Source organism: Callithrix jacchus, chromosome 13 (genome assembly GCF_049354715.1).
Source record: "Callithrix jacchus isolate 240 chromosome 13, calJac240_pri, whole genome shotgun sequence".
Lineage (NCBI taxonomy): Eukaryota > Metazoa > Chordata > Mammalia > Primates > Cebidae > Callithrix > Callithrix jacchus.
Genome location: NC_133514.1, coordinates 24,211,963 through 24,228,896, shown reverse-complemented (window position 1 = coordinate 24,228,896; position 16,934 = coordinate 24,211,963). Strand labels below are relative to the sequence as shown.

At 40.5% G+C, this 16,934-nt stretch overlaps 1 protein-coding gene across 8 annotated transcripts in view; it reads left to right on the top strand.

The window, feature by feature from the left end:
• Positions 1-16,934, top strand: part of LOC128929422 (uncharacterized) — a 110,403-nt gene that overhangs the window by 47,239 nt on the left and 46,230 nt on the right. For all 8 annotated transcript variants that reach the window (XR_013525568.1, XR_013525566.1, XR_013525565.1 and 5 more), the window contains exon 3: positions 5,974-6,117. Coding sequence is in view for 2 of the 8 variants with exons in the window: in XM_054243796.2 (XP_054099771.1) it covers positions 5,974-6,117 (144 nt within the window). In the remaining 6 variants the exon portion in view is untranslated. The remainder of the gene's footprint in view (positions 1-5,973; positions 6,118-16,934) is intronic.

The window sequence follows — 16,934 nt, the reverse complement described above, 5'->3', positions numbered from 1 at the left end:
GAGGGCCACTTTGGTTTCTGAAGTCTTCAAAGAACTTATGATAAGACATTTCCACCCAGAACTTGGACCCTTATTTTCCTGCATTTGTACATATCTGTAGTTAAATGACAACAAATATGTATTCATCTTATTCTTAGAAATAGGTTGCCTATTTTTAAAACACACACTTTTCCATCTAATGATACCAGGACAAAAACTTTCCATTTGCTGAGGGAGCCTAATTAAAGAAATGAAAAAGAAAGTTATCTATTATTGGGGGAAAATTATTTTCCTTCTAAATAGTGCTAGAAACACATGTCAAGAAGATGTGCTAAGAATTTTTTTAAAAGTCTTGTTGTTCTTTTTTGTTTAATGTATCTGTGTGAGGCAGCTGCAAAACTTCACTTTTGTGAAAACAATCCCACACCCTCATTCACCCAAAGAGTTCTTTTCATCCAACTACACTAAGATTTTTTTCCCCAGATTTCATAGGCTTATAAAATTTTGAAACTTAGGGATCCTTTTGTCTAACTTTATAAATTACGCAAGCAGACAAGAATAATGCAGGAAAACAGTGGGAAAATCTATCCAGAGTTCTTGACTCTTAACTCTGTACAAGCAAACCACACTCCATCAGCATTAAGCTTCTCTAAAAGATCTGGTGATTTTAGGACTCCATATCTTGGCACTGGCAGCTCCCCTTGCCCAGAAGGACTGGCTCTTCTGTCATCAGAAACATGCCTGCTCTTCCTTCAAGACTCCAAAGATCACCTCATCTGGCCAGGTGCAATGGCTCACGCCTGTAATCCCAGAGTTTTGGGGAGGCGAACATGGGAGGATCACTTGAGCCCAGGAGTTTGAAGCTGCAGTCATGGGGCCACTGCATTCTAGCCTGGGCAACAGAGCAGGATTCCATCTAAAAAAAAAAATGTAGCCAGGTGTGGTGGCTCACGCCTGTAATTCCAGCACTTTGGGAGGCTGAGGTGGGTGGATCATCTGAGGTCAGGAGTTTGAGACCAGCCTGGCCAACATGGCAAAACCCTCCCTATCTCTACTAAAAAAAAAATACAAAAATAATCTGGGCATGGTGGTGGGTGCCTGTAATCCCAGCTACTCAGGAGGCTGAGGCAGGAGAATCACTTGAACCAAGGAGGTGGAGGTTGCAATGAGCTGAGATTGAGTCATTGCACTCCAGCCTGGGTGACAGGAGTGAAACTCTATCTAGAAAAAAAAAAACAAAAACTTTCCTAGCTAGTATCTTGTGACTCTGCATTCCCATAGAGTACTTAGTTGCCACCTCTACCATGGCATTTGGCATGGTGCATTACAATAATCTGTTCCATTGCTACTCACTAGCTCATGAGTGTTTCAGTTCTTTATTTGTATATAGCCATTGCCTAGCACAGTACTTGCCACGTAAATAGATAATTAATAACTGATGATTGAATGACTGTGGCCAGAACTTGCCTGTAGCTCCTCCCGGCCTCCAATAGATTGGTTACATATTCTCAAATCTCTTTCTTCTCTAAATGAAAATCATTACCTGAATAATCATTCGAGCCTCACATCTTTTGAATAGTAAATTAATATTAGCATGGTTTCTCATTTCCAAGCTTCTTTAATATGTTTGTTGAATAAACTATTCACTGCAACCTACTATTCATTAAATTCAAGGCATATAGGGCCATTCAGACTTCACCTTTGAAAAATTTAATCACTGGTCTCAGATTCAGCACATTTAAAATAAAATAAGAGTTTGATTACGTTCACCTTTTTGTAAGAAGTTTGTTTGTTCTTTATTAACTAGATATAATTAGGCTTCCTAAGTGGGATATTGCTTTTTGTTTTTTGTTGTTTTTTTTTAATCGCATTTTAGGTTTTGGGTTACATGTGAAGAACATGCAAGAGTGTTGCATAGGTACACACATGAAAGTGTGATTTGCTGCCTTCCTCCCCATCACCTGTATCTGGCATTTCTCCCCATGCTATCTCTCCTCTACTCCCCATCCCCGCTGTCCCTCCCCTATTTCCCCCCAATAGACCCCAGTGTGTGGTGCTCCCCTCCCTGTGTCCATGTGTTCTCATTGATCAACACCCACCTATGAGTGAGAACATGTGGTGTTTGATTTTCTGCTCTTGTGTCAGTTTGCTGAGAATGATGGTTTCCCGGTTCATCCATGTCCCTACAAAGGACACGAACTCATTGTTTTTTGTGGCTGCATAGCACTTTAGGAAGGTCAATTTCCTCATCCCCCAAAAGAAATGGAGAAAAAGAGGTAAGAGGTCAATGAATCCCTGGAAGAGTGTCCCAGCATCCTTTCAGGGATGGAGTATGACCGACCACCAGTCCACAAATGTGACTGGTAAGGGATCTAGTAACGCAAATGGAGCTGGGCAGAGTATCAGCCTGGATGACATGCACCCAGCACTAGAATACACCTTTTGTTAGAACGAAGGGAGCAAAGCCCTCAGAAAAGATACAGAGGCAGAGACATTGATTAAAACATCATCTCATAACACAGGTGGGGCTGTTACCCACCATGGTGTATATGTGCCACATTTTCCCTGTCCAGTCTATCATCGATGGGCATTTGAGTTGGTTCCAAGTCTTTGCTATTGTAAACAGTGCTGCAGTGAACATTTGTGTGCATGTGTCTTTATAATAGAATGATTTATAATCCTTTGGATATATACCCAGTAATGGGATTGCTGGGTCAAATGGAATTTCTATTTCTAGGTCATTGAGGAATCGCCACACTGTCTTCTACAATGGTTGAACTAATTTACACTCCCACCAGCAGTGTAAAAGTGTTCCTATTTCTCCACATCCTCTCCAGCATCTGTTGTCTCCAGATTGTTTAATGATCGCCATTCTGACTGGCGTGAGATAGTATCTCAATGTAGTTTTGATCTGCATTTCTCTAATGACCAGTGATGATGAGCATTTTTTCATATGTTTGTTGGCCTCATGTATGCCTTCTTTTGTAAAGTGTCTGTTCATATCCTTTGCCCACTTTTGATTGGGCTTGTTTGCTTTTTTCCTGTAAATCTGTTTGAGTTCTTTGTAAATGCTGGATATCAGCCCTTTGTCAGATGGGTAGAGTGCAAAAATTTTTTCTCATTCTGTTGGTTGCCGATTTACTCTAATGACTGTTTCTTTTGCTGTGTAGAAGCTGTGGAGTTTGATTAGGTCCCATTTGTCTCTTTTGGCTTTTGTTGCCAATGCTTTTGGTGTTTTGGTCATGAAGTCCTTGCCTACGCCTATGTCCTGAATGGTTTTGCCTAGATTTTCTTCTAGGGTTTTTATGGTGTTAGGTTTTATGTTTAAGTCTTAATCCATCTGGAGTTAATTTTGGTGTAAGGTGTCAGGAAGGGGTCCAGTTTCTGCTTTCTGCACATGGCTAGCCAGTTTTCCCAACACCATTTATTAAACAGGGAATCCTTTCCCCATTGCTTGTTTTTGTCAGGTTTGTCAAAGATCAGATGGTTGTAGATATGTTGTGTTGCCTCCAAGGTCTCTGTTCTGTTCCATTGGTCTATACCTCTGTTTTGGTACCAGTGCCATGCTGTTTTGATTACTGTAGCCTTGTAGTATAGTTTGAAGTCTGGTAGTGTGATGCCTCCCACTTTGTTCTTTTTGCTTAGAATTGACTTGGCTATTTGGTTCCATATGAAGTTTAAGGTAATTTTTTCCAGTTCTGTGAAGAAGGTCATTGGTAGCTTGATGGGGATAACATTGATCTGTAAATTACTTTGGGCAGTATGGCCATTTTCACGATACTGATTCTTCCTAACCATGAACGTGTAATGTTTCTCCATCTGTTTGTGTCCTCTCTTATTTCGTTGAGCAGTGGTTTGTAGTTCTCCTTGAAGAGGTCCTTTATGTTTCTTGTTAGTTGTATTCATAGGTATTTTATTCTCTTTTATGCTCTTTGTAGCAATTGTGAATGGCAGTTCGTTCTTGATTTGGCTGTCTTTAAATTGCTTTTTGTAATTCTCTTATCCACATGTTTGGCCTGGAGGAGTACTCCTTCACTTGTAAAATCTCCCATCAAGTATTTCAGGAACTAGGAAGGATAGAGTCTAAGATTGTAAACACACGCACACACACACACACACACACACACGTACGTACATATATATATCAAAGGTACTACTGAGGACAAGATGTCAAAAATTAAAACAACATTAAAAAAAAATCATCTCTATTATTATTTTCCAGTCCAGTGGTGAAATGGAAGTTGTTTGCCCTGGGTACTCTTACCGTATTGCTGACGAATCATTTCTGATGTGACATGAGGCCCCAGCACTGGGTTCCTGGGTGTTCTCTCCATTGCTGTTGCTGGCTTTATATGTTTCTTCCAAATGAGCCAAACTGGTGCATTTAACCCCTATGGAAAAGTCACTAACCTGTCAGAGAGGGGAATTTCTTAGGAGTGTTGGACAGATCTTTTGGGAAAAAGAAAAATCAAAGCCTGCATAAAACTGGGGTATTAGCAAACTATAAGCATGCACAGAGCCAAAAATAAATGTAGTATATTGGCAAAGGCTCAGGGCTTAGAAGTTAGTCTTTGAAACTTCTAATATAATGCTCAAGCTTTCCCTGTAAACAGAAAATATTAATATTTACAGTTCTTTATAGTACTAAGCAGTTGCTCCCTGGAGAGAAGTACAGAAATTCTAAGTGTTATTCTTATCTATTTTTTTTCATTAAGCCAATTGCTGTAACTGATTTTTAGATATACAGAAAAGAAGTCTTAAAATTTTACGTTATGCTTTCCTATAAAGACTTTGACTAGAGTTAAAATCATGTCTCTTCATGTATGGTGCTACCATATTCTTTTTCCTGAAACACAAAAAGATTCTAGCATTTCTATATCTGTATCTCTGCACACAATAATGTTTTGCTCTCTTTCTTTTTTTTTTTTTTTTTTTTTTTGGGAGACAGAGTCTCACTGTGTTACCCAGGCTGGAGCAGAGAAACAAAGTCAGCTCACTGCAACCTCCACCTCCCAGTTTCAAGCAATTCTCCTTCCTCAGCCTCCTGAGTATCTGGGATTACAGGTGCATGCCACCATGCCCAGATAATTTTTGTATTTTTAGTAGAGATGGAGTTTCATTATGTTGGCCAGGCTGGTCTTAAACTCCTGACCTCGGGCAATCTGCCCACCTCAGCCTCCCAAAGTGCTAAGATTACAAGCGTGAGCCACCATCCAGGCCTCCTCATTTTAAAAATATATATGTATATATTATAAATGATATATAATACATATATAATAAACATACATATATATTACATATGTGTTCAATATATATACATATACACACATATATGTATAAACATATGAAAAAATAGAGCTCTATTAAAATTACACTTTATGTGAATTACCAGACAGATTTTATTGACCACTGGAGGTCTATGGAAATAATCATCTAATAATAATGTGCAAAATGTATTGTCTAATTCCACATTCCAATCATACCTACATATGCCATTTCCCCTGGAATTGAAAGTAGAGACATACTGGGAAAAGATATTCACACATGCATGTCCTGATTAGGGCAGGAAGTAACAGACAAATCTCATGAGAGTCTTTCTTGCAACCCTGCCAGGCCAGTTGAATGGATTCCAGATGTTTCTGGGCTTATTATACACTTTGAATTGTTATCTGAACCAGAACCCTGACACTAAGAACTGTCTCCCCTTTGTTTCATTCCTCACATCCCCCCAGATTTGACTTGCTGAGACTTTATACCAGAGACTGAAAGAAGAAAAGAAAAACATAAGCCCATCCATTACTCTGGCAAAAGTTTTAATCAAAACACTCCCAACAGTTTCCTAGGGTTCTCCCTCAATCAGCAAAGAGAGGTAAGAGATCACTTTTCCAAAGCTTTTGAAATATAAATTCTAGTTTTCAAATCTTGTTCTGCTCAGAAGCCCATTCTTTGGGGAATGGTGGTTAATATTCAAGCATTGATATACTTTCTCCCCAGGACAGAACACGAGATGGGGACACCCCAGGAGAAGGAGCCATGCTCTGTGGAGTCCACCTGGCTTCCCAGCCTCCAACCTCTCCCCTCCCTCAACCCAACCTATCACAGTGTGCACAGCAATGAAATATTTTCCACATTATCCAGGTAAGAGAAGGGCTTTTCTTTTCTTCTGTATTGCACATAAAAGAGAAATTCCCTTTCCATGACATATTCTCTGGTGCATTTTTTTACACGTTTATTTTAGGTTGAGGGCAACATGTGCAGGTTTCTATATATATAACTCGTGTCATGGGGGTTTGCTGTGCAGATTATTTTGGCACCCAGGTACTAAGCATAGACCCTAATAGTTACATTTTTTATTCCTTTCCCTCCTCCCACCCTCTATCCTCAAGAAGGCCCCAGTGTCTGTTGTTCCCTTCTATGTGTCCATGAATTCTCATCGTTTAGCTCCTACTTGTAAGTGAGAACATGTGGTATTTGGTTCTACAATGAAAGACAAACAGTTGCAGGTGAGGAAAACAATGCTGGGTAATTGAACTGCATTTGATAATTTGCATAAGCCGTTCCCAGTCCTCTGAGGCTGGTGACTCATGGTGACTGGATGTGGCCTGAACCTTCTCTTCCTTTGAAATGTTACCGCCTGCACTAGTGTGTCACCCCCATTACTGTTACCACCTGCACTAGTGTGTCACCATTACTGGAGTTGGTCCCTCAACCACATATAGAAACTTGTCTGGTGGCAGTGGTTCTGTTCCAGGTTGAGCTTCACTTTCAGTCTAAGGGTTTATTTTGACTCACTGATCTCCATACACAGGGCCACTGAAAGTGCATCATGTAGCAGAGCTTTTCAGGAAATTTGTGTTCACAGGATGTTTAACTCTGCTAAGGAGAGTCGGCAATGATTACTTGAGTCCAGTTACATGGAAAATCAGTATGATTATTTATCCATTATTCAGTTTTCTGGGGGGACGTCTGAAGGGAAAATAATTGCTTAATAAGACTAAAACTTGTATTATAGAAGAAAATAGTGCACTTCATTAATAACATTGAATAGATAAAATATAGCCTTTCATGTTCAGAAATGGCCATTTTCTGATTATCCTGTGCTAATAACAAGTCCTCTATCCAGTCAGTCTTGGTGATGTGATAGTTGTTTCTAGGAAGAATCAGTAGATTACAGTGGTGTTTTTTTCCCCTAACTAATGATTTCCCCAAAATCTAGGTTTGTTTTTTTGTTTTTTGTTTACCTCTAGAAAGCTATTTAAAAACATTAAGGAGCTGGGCACGGTGGCTCACGCCTGTAATCCCAGCACTTTGGGAGGCCAGGGTGGGCTGATCACAAGGTCAAGTGATCAAGACCATCCTGGCCAACATGGTGAAACCCCATCTCTACTAAAAATACAAAAATTAGCTGGGGATAGGGGTGCACACCTGTAATCCCAGCTACACCGGAGGCTGAGGCAGGAGAATCCCTTGAACTCGGGAGAGACCGCACCTCTGCACTCCAGCCTGGCAACAGAGTGAGACTCCATCTCAAAAAACAAACCAAAAAAAATAAGGAATTATTTTGGATCTCCTCCTATATTATGGTTCTGTTACATGAAGCCATGCAAAAACACATTAGAGACCAGTTTATTCCATAAGTGAAGTATCTTACTTTCTAGACACATCTAATAAAATTACCTAAACTCTGGAGTAGGAGAAACCTGGTTATCAGTAGAAGAATCAGCAGCAATCTGAAATAATGTGAAAAATGAGTCCAAAAATGGGAAAGAAATCTCTCCCTGCATCTCAGAGTGGGTAAAACTACAAGCGCTTCTAGGCATTCCCTGTTTCAGAAGGCAGGGATTGAGGGGGGAAATGCATGTAGATTCAAAAGGACATTCTAACAAAATATTCTAAGAAATGGGGCATCAGTGTTTAAATCCCAATGGAAGGCCTACAGGCAGACCTGAAGTGATGCTCATTTAGTTCTGCTTTGGGTCTCAATTTTGTGAAATGTGTTGGATTCAAATGTGTTTGGGTCTCAAAATTGTGAAATGTGTTTGACTCGGACACAACAACATCCATCCAAGTCACTAAAATTGAAAACAATTCAATAAAATCTGTTCCTGAGTAGCCCCCATGGAGCCTCATTGGCTGTAGGTATCCAGAGGTATTTGTTCTGTCCCACAGGAAGGAAGCCAGAGTGTCCTGAGGGCATGTCCCCGGCACTGTGGATAAAGGTTCATCAGGTGGTGAGAAGTCAGGGAGGTGGGGAGGAAAAGCTGCAAAGAGAATCAAGGTCGGAAAGAAATGCAACAGGTATAAGACAAAATATCAACGGAGATTAGGTTCAGGGACCTTGCAAAGTCTATAGAGACATACTTTGAAATGAGTTGCAGTAGGACTGGAGCCTAAGGAACAGAATCCAGGAAAATGTGGAAACTAAGAGGAAACTGAGGGAGACATAGGTTCTGTATTGACATAGCAGTGCAGGTAGGAGCAGTGGTCATTGACCTCCAGTAGTGACAGTCACAGTTGGGGTCTGTGTATTTATTATAAGTAGACTCCAGGTCCAAAGGTATTAGGAACAGGTAGAATACCTTTTGGCTCAAGGGACTGAGGACCTATGGACTTTGCTTTTTTAGGTTGTACTATTAGATCACTAGTCCCAGGTCCTTGCTAATTTCTGTTCAGTGCCACCTGCAATTTTTTTTTGAGATGGAGTCTCATTTGTCACCCAAGCTGGAGTGCAATGGCATGATCTCAACTCACTGCAACCTCCGCCTCCGGGTTCAAGCCTGCACCTCTGATGAGGGTTGAAAAGTCCACAAAGATTAGGGATGAAAAGAATATGAAGTCATGTCTGTCAAAGAGATTGCTATTAAAAGACTGGATCTCGTGGTGGCTCACGCCTGTAATCCCAGGACTTTGGGAGGCAGAGGTGGATGGATCACCTGAGGTCAGAAGTTTGAGACCAGCCTGGTCAACATGGTGAAACCCTGTCTCTACCAAAAATACAAAAAAATTAGCTGGGTGTGGTGGTGGGTGCCTGTAATCCCAGCTACTCGGGAGGCTGAGGCAGGACAATTGCTTGAATTCGGAGGCGTATGTTTCAGTGAGCCTAGATTTGCCGTTGCTCTGCAGCCTGGGTGATGGAGTGAGACTCCATCTCTAAATAAATAAATAAAGGCTTTGGATCTAAGCACTTGGTGGTTCTCCAACTTTTATATATATGAGAGTCACAGTGCTGGGAGTGGCAGGAGTGGTTTAAAATAGAACCAACCTAGAGATGCTGTTTCAACAGATCTGGGGTAAGAACCCAGGAATCTGTGCACATAACTAGAGCTGTAGGCCGTTCTGATTGGACCAGCAGCTGACACACATGCAGCGCGGTCCCAGTGAGAAAAAGGTACCTCCAGTGGGTGCACCAATTTAAAAGCCCTTATTTCTCAGGTTCCCCCATGCTCTTGCCAGTGAGCACATTTTGGCCATCAGGGCTGGTAAAATTTCAGCCCCTCTCCTCCCTACTTGGCTGGGCAGAGTGCAACCTGCACAGCCTCTCTTGGTGGTCCTGATCCTGTAAAGGTATTTTTTGAACCTACTTTAATTGATCCTAAACTGCCCTGATGATAACAATGTCCCAGTAGCTTAATAAATGAGAGGTCTTGCTGGACTCAGTGGCTTACACATGCAATTTCAGTACTTTGGGGAGCCCAGATGGGAGGGTTGTTTGAGGCCAGGAGTTCAAGACCAGCCTGGGCAACACAGCAAGACTACATCTCTAAAATAAAAATAAAAAATAAAAAAATTAGCCAGGTTTAGTGATGAACACCTCCAGTCCCAGCTACTCTCAAAGCTGAGGTGTGACTCCATCCAAGAAAGAAAGAAATAAATAAATAGAAAGAAAGAAGGAAGGAAGGAAAAGAAGGAGAGAGGGAGAGAGGGAGGGAGGGAGGGAGGGAGGGAGGGAGGGAGGAAGGAAGGAAGGAAGGAAGGAAGGAAGGAAGGAAGGAAGGAAGACAGAAAGGAAGACAGGAAGGAAGACAGGAAGGAAGACCCTGGGTACCACCTTAAGCCTATCAAATCCGACTCTTCAGCGGCCCAAATTGGGAATTAGTATTTCTAACAAATGCCTCAGTCGTTCTTGCCCTCAGAGTCGTTTGAGAAGCACTGAAGCCTTTCTCCCTGGTGTGTTCTCTCTGCCTAAGGAAATTAGAGGCATCTTTCTACTCCAGATGTTACTGCTTCCTAGAATGGAATAGAAAGACATAGTAATAAGGACAGAAAGATCAGACTTGAAAAACATTTATGAAGATCAAAATGCAGTGGAAAAATATAATCCAAAATAAGCTACATGTGTTCATGGAAGAGGAAATTGGGAATATTTTCTTTTAGATTTATTTAGATCTATTTTTAAAGATATTCTGGCCAAGAACTGGCTTAGTGATGTGTAAGTGGTTGTAATATGAGACAGGATAACTTTGGATACTCCTGGCTGGTATTTGTGACCAGCTAGGGTCCTTGATTACTTGATAGTCTAATGACCACTCACAACCAGGCCTGAGCATGGTTGACATCCTTAGGTCCTGTGTTCTTCCAGCAGGCTTAACAAGATTGATTCCTCATGAATGTAGATGGCCATATGTACTTCTGGAGGGTGGTACCCATGCTGGGAATATTTGCTAAGAAACGTTAAACATGCAACCCCAATGGGAAAAGACCTTTCTAAATCAACAGGTGTGCTTTTCACAAAGACAGAATTCTTTGTGAGCAGCAAATAGCAACTTGCCAACTATCTGATTAAAAAGCCAAAGGTTTGAGCGACTAAACTCTGTTTCTGGAATACGGGTACCACAGAGTCTGGAAACACTGGAAAAGCCTCTGACTTTGGTTCCAAGGGTATGGCACTGAGAAACTCTTGGCCAAAATGCTCTGATGCTTCTGAAGAAGGACACGGAACAGGAACCTGCTTCTCCCAAAAACCAGCAACAGTTTTCTCAACATTGAAATCGGTTGCCTGAGAAATAAATTTCAGCCTTTTTTTTTCTTTTTGTAATCAGTATTTTTTTTTCTTTTTTTTTTTGAAACAGGGTCTTCTTTTGTCACCCAGGCTGAAGTACAGTGGTGTGATCACAGCTCACTGTAGCCTTGACTTCCCAGGCTCAGGCAATCCTCCCACCTCAGCCTCCCGAGTAGCTGAGACTACAAGCGTGTACCACCACACCCCGTTAATTTTGTTTATTTTTTATAGAAACGGGATCTTACTATGTTTCCCAGGCTGGTCTCAAACTCCCGGGCTCAGGTGATCTTCCTACCTCAGTCTCCCAAAGTGCTGGGATTAGAGGCGTGAGACAACATATCCAGCCCATAATCAGTATCCTTAAATTAAAACGAAGAGCAAGTTTCCTAGAGTTGTCTTTTAAAGCACTTATTGGGTTTTAAGGGATGTTGAATTTTTCCTCCTTAGTCCATTGTGTGGCAGATGCTTGGTACTCTGTCACTATCTAGTATCTGTACGTGACTCAGTTTATGTGTACCTTGGAGAGGATAGTGCAATAAAACTGGGAGTTTGGCAGTGCATCAGATTCCCATTGGTGGAGCGCCTGTGTCAGCACACATTAAAATTATAAAAACAGATACTGACTTCCAAACTACACATATAGACGGATAGTTACTGCCACAGTTACCCACTCACAACTGGGTCCGTAGTCACGTGTACTGTTGAAAAAGAAACACGGGAATAAAAATAGATCCTTCAGAAAGTCGCTGAGTTTAAAAACTCTGTTGGTGAAAAAAGTAACAAGTGGGATCTGGGCTTGAGTGTTTAACTTGGGGCTGACTTCTAAGTTTACTTTGTCTACCACTAGTAATATTACCTTTACCCAAAGACTTTTCCTTCCCCACTTTTCCACACTCCAAAAACTACCAATACTCAAAAAAGACAAAATAGATAACATGAATAGTCCTATAACTATTAAAGAAATTGAATTTGTATTTTAAAATCTTTTTACTAGAGAATTTTATCAGACATTTAAATAATTAACATAAATGTTACACAACCTCTTCCAGAAAGAGGAAGGAATGTTTCCTAAATCCTTTTACAAGGCCATCATTACCCCGATAACAAAACCAGACTAAGATAACACAGAAAAGAAAACTATAGACCAATAACTCTCACGAACTTAAATGCAAAAATCATCAACAAAAGTTTAGCAATTCAACAATGTATAATAAGAATACCACACCATGACCAAGAAGAATTTATACCAGATACACAAATTGGTCCAATATTCAAAAATTCATCAATGAAAACCTCCATATTAACAGGGTAAAGAAGAAAAATGATGTGATTATATCAATTAATGCAATAACAGCATTTGAAAACATTCAACAATAATTCATGATTTTAAAGAAACACCTCTTGGCCACACATGGTGGCTCATGTCTGTAATCCCAGGACTTTGGGAGGCTAAGGTGGGTGGATCACTTGAGGTCAGGAGTTTGAGACCAGCCTGAACAACATGGAAAAACCTCATTTCTACTAAAAATACAAAAATTAGTTGGACGTGGTGGTGGGTGCCTTTAGTCCCAGCTACTTGGGAGGCTGAGGCAGGAGAATCACTTGAACCCAGGAGGCGGAGGTTTCAGTGAGCTGAGATTGTACCACTGCACTCTACCCTGGGCGACAGAGCAAGACTCCATCGTGGAAAAGAAAAAAAAGTATAAAACTTCTACAAAAAATAGGAGACAGTCTTTAAGACCTAGGACTACACAAAGATTTTTGGGCTTGACAATAAAAATATAATTCATTAATTTAAAAATGGAAATTGAAGTCTACTAAAATTAAAAACTTTTCTTCTGGGAAAGACCCTGTTAAAAAGATGAAAAAAAATTATAAAAACTGGGAGAAAATATTTGCAAATCACATGTCCAACTTGTATCTATAATATATAAAGAACTCCCAAAACCAAACATTTAAAAATATCTATATTTATTTATTTATTTTTAAATATATTTTATTGCACTTTAGATTTTGGGGTACATGTGCAGAACATGCAAGATTGTTGCATAGGTATATACATGGCAGTGTGGTTTGCCACCTCCATCCCCATCACCTATATCTGGCATTTCTCCCTGTGTTATCCCTCCCCAACTCCCTGCTGGCCCTCCCCTGGTCCCCCCCAGTGTGTCATGCTCCCCTCCCTGTGTCCATATGTTCTCATTGTTCAACACCCACCTATGAGTGAGAACATGCAGTGTTTGATTTTCTGTTCTCGTGTTAGTTTGCTGAGAATGATGGTTTCCAGATTCATCTATGTCCCTACAAAGGACCCAAACTCATTGTTTTTTGTGGCTACATAGTATTCCGTGGTGTATATGTGCCACATTTTTCTTGTCCAGACTATCACTGATGGGCATTTGGGTTGGTTCCAGGTCTTTGCTATTGTAAACAGAGCCTCAGTGAACATATGTGTGCATGTGTCTTTATAATAGAACAATTTATAATTCTTTGGGTATATACCCAGTAATGGGATTGCTGGGTCAAATGGTATTTCTATTTCTACGTCCTTGAGGAAGCACCACACTGTCTTCCACAATGGTTGAAATAATTTACACTCCCAAAAACAGTGTAAAAGTGTTCCTTTAATCCACACCCTCTCCAGCATCTGTTGTCTCCAGATTTTTTAATGATCGCCATTCTAACTGGCATAAGATGGTATCTCAGTGTGATTTTGATTTGCATTTCTCTAATGACCAGTGATGAGCATTTTTTCACATTTGTTGGCCTCATATATGTCATCTTTTTAAAAGTGTCTGTTCATATCCTTTGCCCACTTTTAAATGGGTTTGTTGGTTTTTTTCTTGTAAATCTGTTGTAGTTCTTTGTAGATTCTGAATATTAGCCCTTTGTTAGATGGGTAGATTGCAAAAAACTTTTCCCATTCTGTTGATTGCCAATTCACTCTAATGATTGTTTCTTTTGCTGTGCAGAAGTTCTGGAGTTTAATTAGATCCAATTTGTCTATTTTGGCTTTTGTTGCCAATGCTTTTGGTGTTTTAGTCATGAAGTCCTTGCCTATGCCTATGTAATGAATGATTTTGCCTAGGTTTTCTTCTAGGGTTTTTATGGTGAGGTCTTATGTTTAAGTATTTAATCCATCTGGAGTTAATTTTAGTGTAAGGTGTCAGGAAGGGGTCCAGTTTCTGCTTTCTGCACATGGCTAGCCAGTTTTCCCAACACCATTTATTAAACGGGGAATCCTTTCCCCATTGCTTGTTTTTGTCAGGTTTGTCAAAGATCAGATGGTTGTAGATGTGTGGCATTGCCTCTGATGCCACTGTCCTGTTCCATTGGTCTGTATCTCTGTTTTGGTACCAGTGCCATGCTGTTTGGATTACTATAGCCTTGTAGTATAGTTTGAAGTCAGGTAGCATGATGCCTCCAGCTTTGTTGTTTTTGCTTAGAATTGACTTGGGTATGCGGGCTCTCATTTGGTTCCATATGAAGTTTAAGGTGGTTTTCTCCAGTTCTGTGAAGAGGGTCATAGGTAGCTTGACAGGGATAGCATGAATCTATAAATTACTTTGGGCAGTATAGCCGTTTTCACAATATTGATTCTTCCTAACCATAAGCATGGAATGTTTTTCCATCTGTTTGTGTCCTGTCTTATATTCTTGAGCACTGGTTTGTAGTTTTCCTTGAAGAGTTCCTTCACATCCCTTGTTATTTGTATTTCTAGGTATTTTATCCTCTTTGTAGAAGTCGTGAATGGGAGTTCACTCATGATTTTGTTCTCTGTCTGTTATTGGTGTATAGGAATGCTTGTGATTTTTTTCATATTGATTTTGTATCCTGAGACTTTACTGAAGTTGCTTATCAGGTTAAGGAGATTTGGGGAGGAGATGATGGGGTCTTCTAAATATACAATCATGTCATCTGCAAATAGAGACATTTTGAATTCCTCCTTTCCTAATTGAATTCCCTTTATTTCTTTTTCTTGCCTGATTGCTCTGGCTAGAACTTCCAATACCATGTTGAATAGAAATGGTGAGAGAGGGCAACCTTGTCTAGTGCTAGATTTCAAAGGGAATACTTCCAGATTTTTCCATTCAGTATGATATTGGCTGTGGGTTTGTCATAAGTAGCTTTTATTATTTTGAGATACATTCCATCAATACCTAGTTTATTGAGAGTTTTTAGCATAAAGGGCTGTTGAATTTTGTTGAAGGCCTTCTCTGCATCTGTTGAGATAATCATGTGGTTTTTGTCTTTGGTTCTGTTTATGTTGTGAGCTCCGTCATTCCATTCAGAGCTGCTGGGCAGGTATATTTAAGCCTGCTGCAACAGAACTCATAACCACCTTTTCTTCCCCAGTGCTCTGTCCTAGGAAGGTGGGGCTTTATTTATAAGTTTCTGATGTGCTGCTGCCTTTTTTCAGAGATGCCCTGTCCAGCAAGGTGGTAGCCTCATCACAGTTTGCCAGCAGAGGCATCGCTGAGCTGCCATGGGCTCTGCCCAACTGCTGTGTGAACTTCCTTGTGGTTTTTTTTATTGAAGTATAGTTAGAACTGCCTCAGTAATGGCGGTCTGTCTCAGTAATGGTGGACTGTCTCTGTAATGGCAGATTGCCTCGGTAATGGCTGACTGCCTCGGTAGTGGTGGACTGCCTTGGTTGTGGTGGACTGCCTCGGTAATGGCAAAAGCCCTTGCCCCCACAGAGCTGGACTGTCCTGGTTCCAGCTGTGCTTGCTGTGAAACTCTCAATCCAGGGCATTTTGGATTGCTGGTCTTTGTGGAGGTGGGACCCACTGAGCCAGATCAGCTGGCTCCCTGTTTCAGCCCCTCTTTTTTTCAGTTGAATGGGTGACTCTGTCTCCCAGACATTCCAGGCACCAGTTGAAACAGCCACCCAGATTTGTGTGCGTTTTTGTGTGGAGACACACTGCACCAGCTGAAACAGCTGTGCTGGAGCCTCATGGTGCTTTTCCACCCGGGAATCTCCTGGTCTGTGGGCAGCAAAAACTCATTTGAAAATGCAGTGATCACTCACCCTCTGTGTTCTCCCTGGGAACTGCACTCCAGAGTTGCTCCTATTCAGCTATCTTGGATCTTGACCTGAAATCAAAAATATTCATTTTTAAATGGAGAAAAGGGCTGAATAGATATTTCATAGGGAGGATATATAGATGGCAAATAAGCACATGAAAATATGTTCAACATCATCAGTCATTAGAGAAATGGAAATTGAAATCATAATGAGATATTACTATACAAATATTAAAATGGCTAAAATAAAGAATAATGATAACACAAACTGCTGGCAAGGCTGCAGAAAAACTGGATCACTCATAGGTTGGTGGTAGAAATTTTAATGCCACAACCACTTTGGAAATCAGTTTAGCAGTGCTTTGTAAAACAAATCACACGATATATCCTATTACCCAGCAATTGCATCCTTCAGCATTTATCCCACAGAAATGAAAACTTATTTGCATGAAGAAACTTGTAAATAAATGTTTACAGAGGATTTATTCATTATAACCTGAAACTGAAAATTAACCAAATGTCCTTTACAGGGTGAATGACTAAACAAACTGTGGTAAATGCATGCCATGGAATATTTTGCATCAATAAAAGGTACAAACTATTGATTCATACAACCATTTGGGTGAACTTCCAGGAAATTATGTTGAGTGAAAAAAAGGCCAACTCAAAGGATAATATATTGCTATATTTCATTATGTAGCATTGTTGTGTTCTTTCTGCTTTTTGGCTCAGCTAGGTCCAAGTTCTTGTCTCGCAACCAGGAAGAATTAGATATGCAGATGCCAGAGGAGTGTGAGTAGAGTAGAATTTATTAAGTAAAAGGAAAGCTCTCAGCAAATAGAGGATACAGGGAGTGAGGGGAATTCCCTTTTCTGATGGCAGGAAAGTTCCCTGTGTGGCTGGGTCCAGGGCCCTTTGTTGACTCTGA